General features: G+C 42.5%; 1 protein-coding gene across 24 annotated transcripts in view; it reads right to left on the reverse strand.

Moving 5' to 3' along the window:
- KIF1B (kinesin family member 1B) overlaps positions 1-20876 on the reverse strand; it is a 177546-nt gene that overhangs the window by 19405 nt on the left and 137265 nt on the right. For 13 of the 24 annotated variants that reach the window (XM_045387517.2, XM_045387470.2, XM_065534466.2 and 10 more), the window contains 6 exons: positions 18489-18597; positions 16290-16356; positions 15398-15482; positions 11972-12077; positions 2765-2879; positions 1669-1802 (listed from right to left, as the gene is read on the reverse strand). In XM_045387517.2, the coding sequence (XP_045243452.2) occupies positions 1669-1802; positions 2765-2879; positions 11972-12077; positions 15398-15482; positions 16290-16356; positions 18489-18597 (616 nt within the window). Of the gene's footprint in view, positions 1-1668; positions 1803-2764; positions 2880-11971; positions 12078-15397; positions 15483-16289; positions 16357-18488; positions 18598-20475; positions 20515-20876 lie in introns of all 24 variants that reach the window. The other 11 variants (XM_074020651.1, XM_065534449.2, XM_065534436.2 and 8 more) reach the window with 1 other exon arrangement.

Here is a 20876-nt window from a genome sequence, read left to right on the forward strand (position 1 = left end):
TTCCTATTTTGAACTTAAGTAGCATACCTTTTCCTAGAGGAGTCTGCTTTCATCTCAATTTTATTTATTTATTTATTTTTAATTTTTTTTTTTTGAGACAGAGTCTTGCTCTGTCGCCCAGGCTAGAGTGCAGTGGCCAGATCTCAGCTCACTGCAAGCTCCGCCTTCCAGGTTTACGCCATTCTCCTGCCTCAGCCTCCCGAGTAGCTGGGACTACAGGTGCCCGCCACCTCACCTGGCTAGTTTTTTTTTGTATTTTTTAGTAGAGACGGGGTGTTTCACCGCGTTAGCCAGGATGGTCTCGATCTCCTGACCTCGTGATCCACCCGTCTCGGCCTCCCAAAGTGCTGGGATTACAGGCTTGAGCCACCACGCCTGGCCTCAATTTTATTTTTTTAGAGATAGGATTTCCCTGTGTCACCCAGGCTGGAGTGCAGTGGTGTAATCACAGCTCACTGCAGCCTCAAACTCCTGGACTCATGTGATCCTCCTGCCTCAGCCTCCTGAGTGGTTGGGACTTCAGGCATGCACCACCATACCCAGCTAATTTTTAAATTTTTTTGTAGAGACAGGGTCTCACTATGTTGCCCAGGCTGGTCTTGAACTCCTGGCCTCAAGTGATCCTTCCACCTTGGCATCAAAAAGTGCTGAGATTATATGCATCAAAAAGTGCTGAGATTATAGGCATAAGCCACCATGCCCCACCTCATCTCTATCTTTTAAACACTTTATTTCAATAGGGTGAATAAAATTGAATGATAAACTAGAAAATTTACAATATAAATATGAAAACTAAAAATTTGTCTTTTCTTACTATAAGAGAGAAGATATGAGGAAACATTGACTAGAATGAAATGATAATCAACAACTTCTGGGGATTGTGAGTAGTAGGAGGTATAATACCTTCTATTGTATTAGTAACATTTTTTAAGCTGGGTGGTGATACCCAAGTAGTCAATGTATTTTTTCTCTTTTTCTTTTCTTTTTCTTTCTTTCCTTTTTTTTTTTAATTTTGAGACAGGGTCTCACTGTTTCACCCAGGCTGGAGTGCAGTGGCTCTATCATGGCTTACGGCAGCCTCAACCTCTCAAGCTCAACTGATCCTCTCACCTCAGCCTCCTGAGAAGCTGGGACTATAGGCGTGTGTCACCACACCTGGGTAATTTTAAAATTTGCTGTGGAGATGGGGTCTCACTGTGTTGCCCAAGCTGGTCTCAAACTCCTAAGCTTAAGCAATCCTCTGTCCTTGGCCTCCCAACATGCTGGGATTACAGACATGAGCCACTGTGTCTGGCCTTCACTGTATTATTCCTGACATATTTTGTATGCCTTAAATATGCATAACAAATCTTAAAAAGAAGAAAATTTCAATGGTACTCTGTTAGAAATAATAATGATGACATTTAAAAGTCTTTGCAAATTTAGTCTTTGCAGAATTGTTTTAGAGGTGTCCACAATGTAATATTCCTTCCTTCCCTCATAACTCATCCATCCATCAACATTTTATTAAATGTCAGCATGCAAATCAGTACATTCCAGGTGCCAGTTACCAAAATGGTTCATAAACTGTAAACTAACCGTGAGACAGTAAGACAAGAATACTTAAGGACTAATGATTCTGTTGTACTGAACAAACAAACTGGAAGCTAACTTGTGTGAAAAACTTACGAATCTGGTGACTTCGAGTAGCCACTGCCAAAGAGGCTACGCAGAGAGCGTGGTGGTGAGATCTTGGCATCTCGGGAATAGAAGACCATGCACACATCCTTGGTGATGACAGCCGGCTGGATGCAATGATCCAGCTGAAAGCAGACAGGGTAGGTGCTGATGAAGTGTAGGCAGAGTACTGTGACCAGAGTCTATACACGAATGTATTTGGAAAGCTAGTCCCAGTTGTGAGAACTGAAGGATTTCAGCTCCACGAATTATTTCAACAGTCACCCAGTGGATAATATGTGCAAGAGTAGGTAGTACTCCTTATAGATGCATTTATTTATTTATCTGTTTATTTTTATTTATTTATTTACTTATTTTTTCTGAGATGGAGTCTTGCTCTGTCACCCAGCCTGGAGAGCAGTGATGCGATCTCGGCTCACTGCAAGCTCCGCCTCCCAGGTTCACATCATTCTCCTGCCTCAGCCTCCCCAGCAGCTGGGACTACAGGCACCTGCCACCACACCTGGCTAATATTTTTGTATTTTTAGTAGAGACGGGGTTTCACCGTGTTAGCCAGGATGGTCTCGATCTGCTGACCTCGTGATCCGCCCGCCTCAGCCTCCCAAAGTGCTGGGATTACAGGAGTGAGCCACCGCGCCTGGCAGATTCATTTATTTTGATAGGTGAGGAAACTGAGGCAAAGAGAGTTTCTCCAAGGACATAGAGGAAGTAAGTAGCAGCACAGGGATTTGAACTGACAGGCTGGGTCCTGGGTCTGGGCTGTTAACCACTATTACACTCTGTCCACAACTATAAAAACAAGAGGTAACATTTTCTTAAAAATCACACATTCTTCAAGCAGTGGTGATTAGGCTACTAAAGCTGAAGCTGGAATGAAAGTCATGTGATTTTTTGAATAAACAGAACCCAGGAATAGAATCTAATATAATCAGAAGAGTTAGCAAAGTATAATAAAATGAAAAACTTAAGGATATGGAGGAAGAAAGAGGACAAAACAAGTGGAATCTTCGCTGACCACTTCCTGCTATAACCTGCACAGTGTTCAGGGCTGACTGTTCGCATCAACTGAAGCTCCAGGTCTCCTCACCTCTAGGTAGGCCGACAAGGTCATGTAGATCTTTTCTCCATAAGGTGTCACTCGGTTCAGAAGAAGGGAGTTATGTAGAGAGCTATCCCACACAGCCTCAAAGCGGTAGAAGGTCCTAAGGTCAGAAAGACAAGAGGGAGTCATCCAAGCTAAAATCACCTTAGCCCAGGTACTGACACTGTCAATCATCCTAAAGAACCCTATGCCAACCAACTGACATTTTCAATTTATCAAACTCTAATAACAGGGAGGAACACTTATCTCCTAGGAGGAAAAGATAGGTCCCCATCATCTTGCCCCCAACCCTACCCATCATTAAGGAACACTTAGTTGTGCCTTTTTTTTTTTTTGAGACGGAGTCTCACTCTGTCACCCAGGCTGGAGTGCAGTGGCACAATCTCGGATCACTGCAACCTCTGTCTCCTGGGTTCAAGTGATTCTCCTGCCTCAGCCTTCCGAGTAGCTGGGATTACAGGCGCACACCACCATGCCTGGCTAATTTTTGTCATTTTTAGTAGAGACAGGGTTTCACTATGTTGGTCAGGCTGGTCTTGAACTCCTGACCTCAGATGATCCGCCTGCCTCGGCCTCCCAAAGTGCTGGGATTACAGGCGTGAGCCACTGCGCGTGGCCAGTTGTGCTTTTTTAAATTTTGTTTTGACAAGCCTGCCTCTGCCTATAAACATAAAAATAGTAAGGTCAATCAAAAGGATTAAGATGAAATGGTAAGTGAGTATGAACAGAAACTGAAAGAATAAAGAAAGACTAAGCTCTCCTGTCACTCAATGATGAGAGCAGGAAGTGAATGCTCAGTCATTTGTCAGCTTCGATCTTCACATCACAAGAAGGATAAACATCATTCAATCCAGTGCTGCTGAGCCTCAGAAACATCACAGATATATCTGAGGGGATTAATGGTAGAAACTGGGTAGAAGGGTTTAAGTATAGACAGTCTTATTTTATTTTATTTTTGAGACAGAGCTTCACTCTGTCACCCAGGCTGGAGTGCAGTGGCGCAATCTCAGCTCACTGCAACCTCTGCCTCCTGGGTTCAAGTGATCCTCCTCCCTCAGCCTCCTGAGTAGCTGGGATTATAGGCAAGCACCATTACGCCAGTTAATTTTTGTATTTTTAGTAGAGGCAGGGTTTCATTATGTTGGCCAGGCTGGTCTCAAACTCCTGACCTCAAGCAATCTGCCCACCTCGACCTCCCAAAGTGCTAGGAGTATAGGTGTGAGCCACCGTGCCAGTCGAGAGCCTTATTTTAAATAAAAGAACAAAAGGTTATTCTTAACTGACGTTTCAGTAAAAGAGAATAATTTTTTTAACACTAGAGCCAGCCAAATATCATTTGTTAGCTTTAAAAAAAAAGCCATTTGAAAAATTAATCTTACATTTATATAACAAATGGAAACTTAATTTAATAGATACTCACAAACTGTTTTGCTGTTGTTCTAATATCGTTTTTTTCTACTGGTAAAACAACATAAACTCTAATTGACATTAAATCTTCCAGTTCTGCAAGTCTAATCTGAAACACGGCACTTAGTTGAAAAGCAGTGTTACAGATCGATTCCCAATTCTGCCCCATGTTTCCCTTCTCAGACCCCTATGACAAGTGGAGGGAAGATGCCGGGTCTGCCCCGCCACCACTAGTCCTCTGCAGATAGAACACAGCTCACCTGATACACCTAGCAGAGTCCGTGCATACTCTTTCCTGCCCTATACATTCCTTTTTACTCCTTTTCAAATGGTGACCTCACTATGGCTGCCTTTTCTAGACTTCCTATGACAAGTAGCTGGCATGTCCTCCCTCTAAACACATCCCCATGTTTCTTCCTCCAGAAACGATCAATAGAGAGAACAATACATTTGTGAAACTGAACCCCATGACTACACCTCCTCTTCCAAGTGGCAGCGTATGAGGTCTGATCATCTAGCATAGTTGCTTCTAGATCTAAGTCTTCTTCAATTATTTACTACTCTCTCTCAAATGTCTAGCCTTTGAGGCAGTGAGTGTGGGTCAAGAAAATTCTCTACAAAGACACAGAAGATAGAGAAACAACAAGACAAAGACAAAGACACCAAGTGACCCAAACAGGAACAGAAATGACGGACAATGAAAGCCTTTCTATAGTTCCTGGGCTCCCTGGGCACAGGAGGAAACCCTTCAGGTGTCCATAAACCTCTGTGTAGAGGAAATTTTTAATTTGGTTTAAGATATATTCTAATATTGGGTGACGATATCCACTACTTCAACAGATGCCACTTGAGAACGATCACTGTGATATCTTTTTTTTTTTTTTTTTTTTGAGACAGAGTCTTACTTTTGTCACCCAGGCTGGAGTGCAGTGGCGCAATCTCGGCTCACTGCAACCTCCTCATTCCGGGTTCAACCGATTCTCCTGCCTCAGCCTCCAGAGGTCTGCTCTTTTATTGTGTCCCTGTTTTTGTCAAAGTACCTAGAAGGGGTGGGGCTTCTTTGTCCGATTTCAGAGACTGGATACATCCATTCTAAAGTTAAATAAACCCCTCTTCTTAGAGTGAGGGCATTTATGACTTTGGTGACATCTGACAGAAATTTCTTTTTTTTTTTTTTTCTGAGATGGAGTCTCGCTCTGTCGCCCAGGCCGGAGTGCAGTGGCCGGATCTCAGCTCACTGCAAGCTCCGCCTCCCGGGTTTACGCCATTCTCCTGCCTCAGCCTCCCGAGTAGCTGGGACTACAGGCGCCCGCCACCTCGCCCGGCTAGTTTTTTTGTACTTTTTAGTAGAGACGGGGTTTCACCGTGTTCGCCAGGATGGTCTCGATCTCCTGACCTCGTGATCCGCCCGTCTCGGCCTCCCAAAGTGCTGGGATTACAGGCTTGAGCCACCGCGCCCGGCATCTGACAGAAATTTCTATCAGTGCTGCTGTCTTAAGTTCCAAACCATAACGTGGCACCTCCCAGGACCACTGAGATTTCATGACACTGACTCAACTGAGGCAAATGTTTTGAACTTGTCAAAAAAAGCCTCTTCACATTTCTGTTTTCAGACTAAGCTTTCACTTAACGTAAAAAAAATTTCACTGGCAGAAACCTGGTTAACACATAGGAAATTTTGTCTTTTTTTTTTTTTTTTTTTTTTTGAGACAGAGTCTTGCTCTGTAGCCCAGGCTGGAGTGCAGTGGCCGGATCTCAGCTCACTGCAAGCTCCGCCTCCCGGGTTTACGCCATTCTCCTGCCTCAGCCTCCCGAGTAGCTGGGACTACAGGCGCCCGCCACCGCGCCCGGCTAGTTTTTTGTATTTTTTAGTAGAGACGGGGTTCCACCATGTTAGCCAGGATGGTCTCGATCTCCTGACCTCGTGATCCGCCCGTCTTGGCCTCCCAAAGTGCTGGGATTACAGGCTTGAGCCACCGCGCCCGGCCAACACATAGGAAATTTTGACTCCACTGAAGTCTTCCTGTATTAAGGGAAAAATTTTCTTTTCTTTTTTTTTTTCTTTTTTTTTTTTTTTGAGACAGAGTCTTGCTCTGTAGCCCAGGCTGGAGTGCAGTGGAGGGATTCCGGCTCGCTGCAAGCTCCGCCTCTTGGGTTCACGCCATTCTCCTACCTCAGCATCCCGAGGAGCTGGGACTAACAGGCGCCTGCCACCACGCCCAGCTAATTTTTTTGTATTTTTAGTAGAGATGGGGTTTCACTGTGTTAGCCAAGATGGTCTCGATCTCCTGTCCTCGTGATCCACCCGCTTCGGCCTCCCAAAGTGCTGGGATTATAGGCGTGAGCCACCACGCCTGGCTCATTTTTTTTAAAATTTTGTCAATAAAAGTTTCTTTTCTTTTTTTTTTTTTTTTTTTTTTTTGCTTTGGACTTGCTGCACCAAGTTCTGTTGGAACACCCACCAAAGGTGGTAATTCAATTTTTTTTAAAAAAATTATTTATTTATTTATTTTTTTGAGACAGAGTCTTGCTCTTGTCGCCCAGGCTGGAGTGCAATGGTGCGATCTTGGCTCACTGCAACCTCTGCGTCCTGGGTTTAAGCGATTCTCCTGCCTCAGCCTCCCAAGTAGCTGGGATTACAGGCACCCAACACCAAGTCTGGCTAATTTTTTAAATTTTAGTAGACATGGGGTTTCACCGTGTTGGCCAGGTTGGTCTCAAACTCCTGACCTCAGGTGATCCACCTGCCTGGCCTCCCAAAGTGCTGGGATTACAGGTGTGAGCCACTGCGCCTGGCCTACTTTGTTTTTAGAGACAGGGTCTTGCTCTGTTGCCCAGGCTGGAGTGCACTGGTGCAATCTCACTCCTGGGCTCAAGTGATCTTCCCACCTCAGCCTCCTGAGTAGCTGGGAATACAGGCATGAGTCACCACTCTCAGCTAATTTTTTTTTTTTTCCCCTGTAGAGACAAGTTCTACATTGCCCAGGCAGGTCTTGAACTCTTGGGTTCAAGTGATCTTCCTACCTTAGTAGGAAAGTGCTAGTATTACAGGTATGAGCCATTACAGTGGCAATTCTTGAGAGGTGGCTGTAAGAAATACAACAAAGGCTGGGGAGAAATGTCAATTTAATTAAGCTTGCAATAGAATTTAGGGTTACAAACAGGGCTGAATCCCAAGACATATTTTCCTGTACGCCTCCTAAGGTGGTGAGAAATAATTCCAAATGGATTTCTCAAGATGTTCTGAACAGCAGCAGCATCAGAGGAAAAGCAGGTTTCAAGGTGACTGCTTTGAAGGATATATTCCTTTGAATTTATTATTTATGAACAATTAAAGATCAACTTCTGGTCAGTCATGGTAGCTTACAACTGTAATCCCAGCACTATGGGAGGTAAAAGTGAGAAGATCACTTGAGGCCAGGAATTTGAGGCCAGCCTGGGCAATACAGCGAGAACCCGTCTCTACAAAAAAATTTTAAATTAGCTAGGCATAGTGGCACATGTCTGGAGTCCCAGCTATTCGGGAGGCTGAGGCGGGAGGACTGCTTGAGCCCAGGAATTCAAGATTGCAGTGAGCTATGATCATGCTACTACTGCCCTTTATTTATTTATTTATTTAATTTATTTATTTATTTATTTAGAGTCTAGCTCTCTTGCCAGCCTGGAGTGCAGTGGCGTGATCTTGGCTCCCTGCAACCTCCGCCTCCTAGGTCCAAGTGATTCTCCTGCCTCAGCCTCCTGAGTAGCTGGGACTACAGACACGTGCTGCCACGTCCAGCTAATTTTTCTATTTTTAGTTGAGATGGGGTTTCACCATATTGGCCAAGATGGTCTTGATCTCTTAACCTCGTGATCCGCCCGCCTTGGTCTCCCAAAGTGCTGGGATTACAGGGGTGAGCCACCATGCCCGGCCACAATTTTTTTTTTTTTTTTTTAAACCATCTGCAGGTATAGCTAGCTACTACACTCTAGCCTGGACAACAAAGCAAGACTTTTCTTGTCTCAAGAAAACAAAACAGAAACCACCTTCTTACATTATGGTCACATCTGATGAACCCTCTTGAGTTCATTAGGAGAATCTCTGAAATATAAACTGAATGGAGTCCAAATTACTCATTATATCAGTAACATGAGTCAAATATATAAATATGTTTATGTATTTTTTTTTTTTTTTTGAGACAGAGTCTTGCTCTGTCGCCCAGGCTGGAGTGCAGTGGCGCAATCTTGGCTCACTGCAACCTCTGCCTCCGGGGTTCAAGCGATCCTCTGCCTCAGCTTCCTGAGTAGCTGGGATTACAGGCGCCCACCACCATGCCAGGCTAATTTTTGTATTTTTGGTAGAGACGGGGTTTCACCATGTTAGCCAGGATGGTCTCAATCTACTAACCTCATGATCTGCCCGCCTCGGCTTCCCAAAGTGCTGGGATTACAGGCATGAGCCACTGAGACCGGCCCGTTTATGTATTTTTTAACATTTTAGGTTATATTGTCATGTATCACTTCCTTCAATTTTCTTCCCTAAATGAGATAATTTTTTAAAAACTTCCTTTAATACCAAACCAGGATTTTTTTCTATTCCAAAAGAAGAAAATAAACAGATAAAACAAGTAGCCCTGACAGAAGAAAGATAAATATTTAAAAACACATATAAAATATTTCTCACAGACTCAGCTATCCAAATAGCCAAATTTGTCTCTATTACCTCACAGGACAAAACAGAGAAGAAAGGGAACCGTTTTGCAAGGCTGTAATGGGCTCAGGTTTTATAAAGCAATAAACCTTTCAAGCTTTTGACAGACAGAAGACAGATAAAGAGGAGAACAGAAAACAAAACCTGAGATTCTGTATGATATGGAGAAACATTCTACTTTGTAATGTAGAAGAGGAAAACTTGAAAGGGCCTAAGAATAAAATTGACAAGTTTAGTAAATGGAATGAGAAAATAATTTGAAACTAAAAATCATTTAAGAAGCTATATGCTTCTTAGGGTACAGAATAGGGTCTACTTTATCCTAGGTACAGTAGGTTTACATGGGGAGGGGACTACAAAATTAAAATAGTAATCAAAGCAACATAAGACAGAAAGCATTCTGATAAACTAGAATCCTATGTGCAAAAAAGCAAACAGAAAATACCTAGGAATATCCTTATCAAGAAAGAGCCTGCAAAAACATAGAAAAGGCTTTAGTTAGTGCAGCAAAAACAAAAACAAAAAAAACAAAAGAAATAGAATCAGAAAAAAATATATATATAAAAGACAAATTTGCTGATAAGCAAAGTGAATTCAAGTGGACAATTAACAGAGAATCCCATGGAACACAATTTGATAGCGGACTTACAAAAACATGGATCCCTCTCCTGAGACTTCCAACTAAGGAAAATACCAGACATAGGAGGGAAAGTGGAGACCACCACCATCAATACCCCTTTCAGTGGTGACTTAGTATTGAGAATAATAGGAAATTGCTATGGAGTTAAGGGAAAACCAAGTCAATGCATTAACATAAATGTAAGACTGGGAAGAAAAGGAATAATAGTCCCTTGTCAATTATACTCCACTATCAATATATTAGCAAAGCCCTCTAAGATACACACATAATATAACCAAATTGGAGGTAAGTTCAACTTTAAACATTAAACCTTAGACAAATGGAACGAAAGTTCTCTTAACCAAACTCCATTATGCCACTTACCATATTAACCTATGTTTTCTATATCCCTAAAATATACATATTGATGGCTAGTTCTCCTTGAGCATTCTAAACTACAAAGATGTCTCATTTGCCCAGACACTTCGCTCCGAAGAGTTGAGTGCTTATCAAATGTCAGTAGTATCTGGTCCCAAATCTGTTTCTGCCAGTTGTACTTGTTATTATTATCTAACTTCATTAAACATTAGGCAAATCAATGAAAGATGAAAACAAATAATTTTTGTTCCTGTGAAAACTAAGTTGAATGTTTTCAAAAGGTTTGATAATGGTGAGTTGTTTAAAAATTACTGTTATGTTTGGGTGAGATAAATGTAAAAGAAAGGGGAAAATGATAAAATGTTTAAATGGTAAAATGTTATTAAATGGTAAAAAGTTTAAAGGACTTTGCACTTAGATTTTCTTCGCAGATTTCTAATTCTTGCTCCACCAAACTAAAAGTCACAGATGATGAATTACAGGTGTGGTTTTGCAAGAAAGACAATCAGAATTCCAGTAAATGACCTTATAATTAAAGAAAAGGCCATGGCCTTCCAGCAAAAGCTTGGTGAATTAATGTAGATTTATATAGTTTAAATTAGAACAGAAATATTTAAGGTGTTTTTCTTTTTGTTATTCTTGACTTCAGCCTTTTTTGATCAACTCATTCTAACTCACAAGATAAGCTACTTCTAACAAAGCCAAATTCATTTCTTGTAGCACCTGACCTGTTGTTGGGCATGAATTAAAGGACTTCTCAAAGCTACTCTAATGGAGGCAAACTTAGAATAACCAGTATTTCAACCAAAGCCCATCTTTCCCTGTATATTTTACTAAGTACCTACGGAAATTTACAATACATTTTTCATAGCTACAAAGAAAATGTGGTGGTAAAACCCAGCTGAACATTGGCAGAAAACAGAGAGCTATGCAGAATTACTGCAGACTTCAGGGAAATAGTATTGTTCATGATTTTGCCCACGGATAGTTAAAGCACCTGTCTTGATCTCTGCCACACTCCTCCCCAAACCCCAAACACACATGCCCTCTCACTCCTTCCCTCTTTTTACACAGCCCCTGCCAGCAAACACAGGTTTGTTTCCTTTTTCTCTTTCCTATGGTAAACTATAATACAAGAAAACAACAGAAAGAAATTAATCCTGGTCCAAACCTTTCATTCCATTTCTGACTATTGTCTTATTCTTTCCCTCCTTCCTCTCAACATGGATGTAAACAAGCTTTTCAGGAGCAGACTGAAGCACAGCAAAGTCCTGTGGTGGGAAGGCAGTGTGCTCAGCCCACATTAGAAGAGGCAGCTGCTCCTGTTTCCCAGCCCCTAGGATATAGAGACAGAGTCTCTGAGACAATGAGAACTCCTTTCCTGGGTGAGGTAAGAGGACCCCAGCTGGTTTAGTTCTAGTCTTACAAGGGAAAATAGAATGGCTATGTACTTTATGAATTGTCTGTTATCACCTGATTATAAAAGATAATTTTAAATGAAACATTTAAAATAAAAAACAAAATAAAATCTACTATTTATGGCAGCCAATCTTGGTCGTAAGAGTTTGTATTATTTATCACTTTTGTGCATAAATGAAAACCAAATATGAAGGATAATTAAGCCTATAGCAGCAGCAGCAAAGACTAACAACAAGAGGCTTCATTTTATCTTAGAGGGCACGTTTCCATGATACTTAGGAGTGAGAGAAACCTTTCTCTCCACAGCAACCATTTCACAGGAAAACATTTAGTCTTGGCAATAATTAATTTGTACTTTTAAATCCTTGGGGAATATACTGAGTTTTCTTTCTCTAATTTTCTTTTATCACTTGTTACATCTATTCAAACTTCACGTGGGACAGATCACGTCCACTCTCTAACAGTAACTGATCACATACCAATATCTCCAATACTTTCTTTCTTTCTTTTGGGACCGCACAGCAGCCAGGTAAAGAAATAAAGAGATTTTTGAAGCTAGAAGGGAGAAGGGAGTTAATTTCTTCGTCTGAACTGGGAGTCATTAATGAATAAGGAACCTAACAGTGTACCAATTAACGTCCGCAAGTGTGGACCCTTCACGCTGCTCTGGGTGTCCTACCTGCTAGAGTTGTGGGAAGACTTCAGGTACTTGGCAGAAATAATATTTAGGGAGAGGATGGCATCAACTGCAGCTTCATCCACCTCAGGCTTATTCCGAATACGACCTAAAAGAAAGGATAAAGAAAACAGAGCACAGACACATTTAAAAACAAAACATGAATTCATTAAGCCAAAAAGAAACTTTTAAATCTACGTGTAAGTTCAGGAGCTGGAAGGGTCATTTGGTTACCTGTTGGGTCCTCCATCGTCTGACTCCATTACTTCCCACATTGAGTTAACTATGAAACCATATCGATTCTTTATTCAAAGAGTTTCTCACATTCATCCCAACTTTTATTTACAATATCATTGCCTTGATCACAAAAGGCCACCTCCTCTCTGATCTGGAACCTGCAACAGCCATTTAACTGGTCTCCCTGCTATTCACACCTCCCCTGTTCCAATCCATTCTACTCTCACCTAATAGCAACTTCTTAAGCCACTGACTGACTGTTTTTTGTTGTTTTTCTTAAATAGGGTCTTGGTCTGTCCCCCAGGCTGGAGTACGGTGGTGCAATCATAGCTAATTCCTGGGCTCAAGTGATCCTCCCACGTAAGCCACCTGAGGAACTGGGACTTTAGGCCTGTAGCACCATATCCAGCTATTTTATTTCATTTTATTGTAGAGACAGGGCCCCACTATGTTGCTCAGGCTGGTCTCGAACTCCTGGGCTCAAACGATCCTCCTGCCTTAGCCTCCCAAAGTGCTGAGATTATAGGCATGAGCCACTGCACCTGGCCATGCTGACTTTATTACACCCCTTTCTTGCTCAAAATCCTACACTCTGTTTTCAAGTTAACACTAGGGGATGCAGCATTGCATAGAGGTTAAGGACTTGGCCTCCAGTGCTGGACTGCCTGGGTTCCAACTCCTACCACCTGTGAGGCTTTGGGCCTAAGGTTCAACCTCTCTGAGCCTCAGTTCCCTCATATGTCAAGTGAGAATAACAATTCCTTCCATATGTTGTTATGAGGATTAAATAAACTAGTATTTTTGGAGCATTCAGAAAACCACCTGGCACATGGTAAATACTACATCAGAGTTTGTTAATAAACTAAAAATGCAGGGTTCTTCAGAGAAGCCATAGTAACCACTGCCTCTGCATCCTCCCTCTCCTTCTCTGGTCAGAAAGCATCTCTTCTGTTTCAGTATTAGTGTTCCATATAAACATTAATTTTGTCAAAGGACATTCAGTGCTTTGTAAACAAAGTTTAAAAAAAACGAAATTAAAAAAAGAAAAATTTATTATGAAAAATCTTGAAAAGCTACTACCACTGCTGCCCCAGACAAGAGAGAACATAATCTCCCTTCCAAGGATTTTTTTTTTTTTTTGACAGGGTCTCACTCTGTCATGCAGGGGCATGATCATGACTCACTGCAGCCTCGACTTCTCAGGTTCAAACAATCCTCCAGCCTCAGCCTCCTGAGTAGTTGAGACTATAGGCATGCACCACCACACCCAGCTTATTTGTAGGGAGACAGGGTTTTGCCATGTTGTCTAGGCTAGTCTCGAACTCCTCAACTTAAGCGATCCGCCCGCCTTGGCCTCCCAAAGTGCTGGGATTACAGGCATGAGCCACTGTGCCTGGCCCCAAGGTTCTTAAACTGGTCCAGAGAGACACAAGCACTCTGTGGACAGAATTCAGAGGGTCCTTGAGCTTGGATGGGGAAAAAATTACATCTTTATTTTCACAAACCTTTAACTAAAAATTGGCATCTCCTTCAATCACAAAGGAATGCAATAAACCACAGAATTGGCCAGTACCCATGACTCTGTCCCCAGTAGAAACCACAGATGTTTCCATGTGCAAAATATCTGTCTATCTATCTATCTATTTATTTATTTATAGACAGAGTCTCACGCTGTTGCCAGGCTGGAGTACAGTGGTACAATCTTGGCTCACTGCAACCTCTGCCTCCCAGGTTCAAATGATTCTCCTGTCTCAGCCTCCCGAGTACCCGGGACGACAGGCGCGCGCCACCATGGCCAGCTAATTTTTTATTTTTAGTAGAGACAGGGTTTCACCATGTTGGTCAGGATGGTCTTGATCTCTTGACCTTGTGATCCGCCCACCTCGGCCTCCCAAAGTGCTGGGATTACAGGCGTGAGCCACCGCGCCTGGCCACAAAGTATCTTTTTCATTGATCACTACTTTGAAATTATGGTAATTAGAATAACTGCTAAATCTTGTTATTTCATGCATCAATAAAGAAGAGCTTAATGTTTTAACAAGTGTATTTCAATATTATCGGTTTCCTTTGTAATCCTAAATACTTTATTTTTCACATTTGAAAACAATTCTAAGCCTTCACCACTGCCAAAGAGGTCCATAGCAACAAAAGTTCCAAACTCCTGCCTCAGACTGTCATTCTAAAGTTCACACTCTCTAGCCAATACACCTTAATTTATCCACTCCGGCCATGGGGTTTCTTGTCATTTGCATGTTAGACATTTCCTGACTCTCTTACTCAAAATGCTTGTGTCTGGAAAACAAAAAAACAAAACCCCTCTAATTTTTCTTGAATCTATTCAGTCCTCCTGGCTTATTTTCACTGTTAACTCTCTTAGCATAGATCTTCCTTTGTCTTTATTTTGGTATTTATTCATCAAAGCATTCTGCATATATATATGCTGTCTCCCTAACTAAACTGCAAGCTCACAATTAGTAGAGATTTTTCTTTTCTTTTTTTTTTAAGACGGAGTCCCACTCTGTTGTCCAGGCTTGAATGCAGTGGTGCCATCTCAGCTCACTACAACCTCCACCTCCCAAGTTTAAGCGATCCTCCCACCTCAGCCTCCTGAGTAGCCGAGACTACAGGTGCATGCCATCATGCCCAGCTAATTTTCATATTTTTTTGTAGAGATGGGATTTTGCTACCTTGGCCAGACTCAAACTCCTGAGCTCAAGTAATCCACCCATCTCAGCCTCCAAAAGTGCTGGAATTACAGGCATGAGCCACCACACCCAGCCAGCAGAGATTTCTTGTATGCCCTCTCACAGCCTCTATCACAGAACCATACTCTGGCAACTGAGTTAGTTTGATAACATATCACTAATGATAGAGCGAAGAAACAGGAATACAGAGTTTCAAACTCAAGGCCTCTACATCTCCATAGTCTGTGTTTCCCAATATGGTCTTCCACACATTCCCTGTACCACAAACAGGGAAGAATAACATCTCTAACAGGACACAGTGCCTCACACCTGTAGTCCCAGTTACACGGGAACCTGAGGCAGGAGGATCGCTTGAGCCCAGGAGTTTGAGGCTACAGAGAGCTATGATCTCATCATTGTACTCCAGCCTGGGTGACAGAGCAAGACCCTATCTCAAAAAATTCTCTATAAGTCCTGGTTCTGTCCTTGGCTGATGAAATGTACTCACCGACCACCAGTTCACGAACATCCTTCCAATGGAGCTCGCTCCCCTTCTCATGGATAATGGTCACTGTGATCCTTCGCTGGATGCCCTAGGTAATGAAGCAGGGTTGCAATTTAGCTGGAGCAATCTATTATCGCCTCTCCTCTATTGTTTTCTGGGCTGTATGGCATGGCATGGGGGATGAGCAGGAAGGAGAGGCGTGGAAAGAGGGAAAATGCTATCCACATTGTTATTCCAAAAAAAGGGAGATGTGTCAGGGACTAAGGAACAGTCAGGTCTGATATGGTTTTCTTTTTTTAAACATTCTTTTTCTCTATGGTTTTAAGAATAAAACCATAATCTGTCACAGGAGATTATGTGGCTGCATCCCAGCCCCTTGCATAGTAAGTATTCAACCATGCCCTGATTGTATGTCCCAAGTGTATGGCATCCCTAGTCCCTATGCCCACTTGGGTCTTAAGTACTTTTGAACACTGACTGAACCTACTCTTGATTTACCAAAAGGGGACCTATATTTCATAACCAGACTTTTAGTCCACTGAAACCTTATCCTCTACCCCTATTAAGAACTTTTGGTGTGAAAGCACAGAGCTTCCAAACATCCTGAAAAGTATTAAAAGTGACGTAGGAGCTACACAAATTAGAGTAATTAAATGAAATAAAATATTTTTCAAAATAGCTATTCTAAATACATATAAAAGCAAGGGTAAATATAAGCCAAGGTCTGAGGAAGAAATATCAAAAAACAGACATAGAAAAAAAAATGACAACAGGACAATGCCCCGCCCGCCCTTTGAAATAGAGATGAAAACAGAGAAAAAGAAAGAGTTCCATCTCTTATTCTAAACTCTTTTCAGTGTTCCCTCTGAGGCCTATTTTGGTCCCTCATTAGTACCTGATGTAGCAAAAATGTCCCCTGGCAAGGCAAGCCTGCTGTATGGTCAACCACAGCTGGGATATACCTATAAAATCAGAAACGCAAAAGAAACAACTAAGTGCTACTTCATCTGCAAGGGTTCGCCCCTGGTGGTCTTTGTTTTGATAAATTCTGATCCCATGTCTTTCTCACCCATGCTGGCATTTAATCATACAGTCATTTGCATTTACTAATCCTTTCCACACATCTGTGTCTCAATCCTCTCTAGACTTGAGTACTCAAAGGACAGTAATATCTTTTGGTTGCATTCAGCCCCTTGATATTAAGTATTCAATAAATAATGTAGAAGTGCAATGGCAATTGACAGGAGATAAGAAACACAGATAAGGCCGGGCGCGGTGGCTCAAGCCTGTAATCCCAGCACTTTGGGAGGCCGAGACGGGCGGATCACAAGGTCAGGAGATCGAGACCATCCTGGCTAACATGGTGAAACCCCGTCTCTACTAAAAATACAAAAAAACTAGCCGGGCGAGGTGGCGGGCGCCTGTAGTCCCAGCTACTCCGGAGGCTGAGGCAGGAGAATGGCGTGAACCCGGGAGGCGGAGCTTGCAGTGAGCTGAGACCCGGCCACTGCACTCCAGCCTGGGCGACAGAGCGAGACTCCGTCTCAAAAAAAAAAAAAAAAAAAGAAACACAGATAATTTCAGACTATAGTTTTTTAAGATTCAGAAAGCAATTAATTCAGTAGAAACAATTACGTAACTACCTCTCCCTCATAATGCAACTTGTAATCACATTATAGGTCTATGAAAAGTCAAATTCCTCAAAGCACTGTCACTACTGACAACTACATATAAGATTGACAGAATCACACTTAACACAGCATCCTACAAGTAGTAGGAACTTAGTGTTTCCTGATGATGACCATGATGGTGGTTCTCAGAAGTACATATAGGAGAACATTAGGATAACATTTACCCCTACCCTTTACATTACCTGATACAGCCCCTTGCCTCTGTCCTAAGAGTAAGATCTCTTTCATTTGTGTTTTTCCAAAAGCATTTTAGAGATGATTATATACAACAATTACATTAATCACTTACTCTCAGCTCATCGAGAGAGAAAGCTGATGGTATCATTTTGATCTAGGACAGTGGTTCTCAACTAAGGATTCTCCCTCTGGGGGATATTTGGCAATGTCTGAAGACATTTTTAGTTGTCACAAATAGAGTGGAGCTGCTACTGGCATCTTATGGATAGGGGCCAGGGATGCTGCAAAACATTCCAAATGCACAGGACAGCCCCTCACAACACAGATTTATCCAGCCCCAAATAGTGCTGAGGTTGAGAAACCCTGGTCTAGGAAAAGATTCCACCCTTCTATGTCCTCCTTGACATTAGTAATGTTAAGTCTTTACCATATTCTATGCAATATGCTCCTTTTGCTTTACTACTGATAAAACCCACTATGATAAAACCCTTATAACAAGGTACCGCCAGGCGCAGTGGTTCATGCCTGTAATCCCAGCACGTTGGGAGGCCGAGGCGGGCAGATCACCTGAGGTAGGGAGTTCGAGACCAGCCTGGCCAACATGGTGAAACCCTGCCTTTACTAAAAACACAAAAATTAGCCGGGTATGGTGGCACGCACCTGTAATCCCAGCTACCCAGGAGGCTGAGGCAGGAAAATCGCTTGAACCTGGGAGGCAGAGGTTGCAATGAGCCGAGATCGCGCCATTGCACTCCAGCCTGGGCAACAGAGCAAGCCTCTATCTCAAAAAAAAAAAACCCAAAAAACAACAAGATTTGCTGTCTCCATGATTTTGCTGTTGCTAACAAGAAGGTAAATTATTATGCTGAACAGTCAGTTCTTTGACAAACATCTGATTCAAATACCAAGACCACCAAAAAACAATTCAAAACTGGAATTCGGCCAGGTATGGTGGCTCATGCCTATAGTCTCAGCATTATAGGAAGACCTATAATGCTGGGAGGCCGAGGCAGGAGGACTGCTTGAGGCCAGGAGTGGTCAAGACTAACCTGGTCAACATAACAAGACTGCATCTCTATTAAAACAAAAACAAAAACAAAACTATCCCTGGAATTTGACAGCGACAGCGACAATGATTCATGAACCCAAATACAAGAACATTCAAAATTGCATTTCCTAATTTGAAACATTTTGCCTTATTTAAAAAATTATTAAGTTGGACTTACTCTCCTGTAGGCTCCAGTTCACTGATCTCAAACCAAACCAGGAGGTCATACTTGCTCATGCTCTGGCCAAGGCTGGTTTTGCTCATCGTGTTTAACTTGGTGGCTGGAACTTTTAAAAGTTTTTAGAGTATGTCAAAATCTGGTCCAAGACTACTCAGCAAAAGTATAAGCTTCTCTAATGTCAGTCTTTAAAGACATACTTGGGAAAGGCAGCAAGAGTCAGAGGAAAGATTGCAATGCAAAAGACCCAGAGAAACACCAATATAAACTTTGTAAGTTATTAGTTATCTCTAAATTCAGAGAACAAGGAAAATGAAGAAATCAGTATTTTTTTTCTCAACAAACTGTCTCTAATGATGCGAAAACAGCTTTTGTGTAGAATAAATGTACTCAAGAAACCTTCCAATTCCAGAATCTCAAATTGTGTGGCATGCAGAGCATGGGACTAACATGGGAGAGACGACTGGGGGCGGTGGCTCAAGCCTGTAATCCCAGCACTTTGGGAGGCTGAGACGGGCGGATCACGAGGTCAGGAGATCAAGACCATCCTGGCTAACACGGTGAAACCCCGTCTCTACTAAAAAATACAAAAAAAAACTAGCCAGGCGAGGTGGTGGGCGCCTGTAGTTCCAGCTACTCGAGAGGCTGAGGCAGGAGAATGGCGTAAACCCGGGAGGCAGAGCTTGCAGTGAGCTGAGATCCGGCCATTACACTCCAGCCTGGGTGACAGAGCGAGACTCTGTCTCAAAAAACAAAAAAAACAAAAAAAAAAAACATGGGAGAGACAACGCTTGGAAAGCCACACACGTCACAGGGGCTCAATCAAAGCTGGTGTCCTGGAGAAAAGACCCATCCTCCACCCCAGTGGTTCCCAAACCTCCCTGCAGGTAGGACCACCTGGGGACCTTAAATTCCAGGACACACCCCAGATCAATTAAATCACAATCTCTAAGGGAAGGACACAGTTCTTCCTCCATGAGGGGTAAAGTTTCCCAGCTGATACCAACGTGAGGACAAAGTTGGGTACCACGGGTCTCATTTATAAACACAGGATTCTGTATATGATCTTATGTTACACATTTTCTTCAGATTTAAATTCCATATTCTTTTTTTTCTTTTTTACGGCGTGATCTCGGCTTACTGCAACCTCTGACCCCGGGCTCAAACCATCCTCCCACATCAGCCTCCTGAGTAGCTGAGACCAAAGGCGTGCACCACCGCGCCCGGCTAATTTTTACATTTTTTTGTAGAGATGGGGTTTCACCATGTTGCCCAGGCTGGTCTCTAACTCCTGAGCTCAAGCAATCTGTCTGACTCAGCCTCCCAAAGTGCTGGGATTACAGGTGCAAGCCACCACACCCGGCCAGATTTAAACTCCATATTCTTAACTGTACTGATGCTATGTGACTTTAGTTAAGCTGCTTAACCTCTGGGAGTCTGTCTCCTCATTTACAAACTGTAGATCCTAATATTTAGCCTACTATCTTGAAAAGCGATCATGAAGATCCACTAACATAATGTATAAAAAGGGGCTTTATGAATCATTTAGCACTATTCACATGTGTACCCTATCACCAGTATTCAGCCCAGCTGAGTTTCACATGAGTTGGTGATGCTAGTCAGAAAGAAAATAGGGTAAGTGATCCTGGCAGTCATCTAAGGGGTCAGAAAGCAAAACCAGAAGTATTCTAACAAACTACCTACTAGTAAAATCTTCAAAATTAAAAATACTATTGCAAAGAATCCATAAAAACAAATGCAAGGGCCTCCCCCACTGCGACGGTGATGTGAAACAGACACATATAGAGAAAGTGCTTCCCAAATCTCTAGGAAGAAAATGTGATACGACCTTGAAAATGTGCTGAGCTCTACATTCAGCTCAAGTTGCAAACGGAAATGTCAGTGTTTCATTTGCAGAGAGCCAGGCTTCAGGACAAGCGCCTGAGGTTGGTTCTACATCTAAGGTGGAGCTAATTCAGCTACTAACCATCTCGTTTGGGTACCCTCTCGCTCTGGCAGCTGGGAACTGGCAGAAAGAGAAAAGGCGGCAATGGGTCAGCCTCATCCTGGAAGGTGGCAATAGCGGAGGATGCAAGCACACTGGCGTGCTCAGAAAATGTGTCCAACACATGCACATTCACATAGCCAGACACGAGAAACCGAATCAGCTCAATCTTTCTCTCATGGTCTGAAGGCAGATGAAGATGGGGAATACATTGGGTGGAGAGTGACCACAGGGTGGGGTGGGAATTTGGTGAATGGGCAATGAGGAAAAAGGACAGAAATAAAGAAAAATCAAAACAAGATCACTGAACATGCAGAATAAATTTACTACGCAAAGAAATGCCTAGTCCCCTGACAGTTATGGGAAGTTACATACAAAGCAGA

The sequence above is a fragment of the Macaca fascicularis genome, chromosome 1 (assembly GCF_037993035.2).
Source record: "Macaca fascicularis isolate 582-1 chromosome 1, T2T-MFA8v1.1".
NCBI classification, from domain to species: Eukaryota; Metazoa; Chordata; class Mammalia; order Primates; family Cercopithecidae; genus Macaca; species Macaca fascicularis.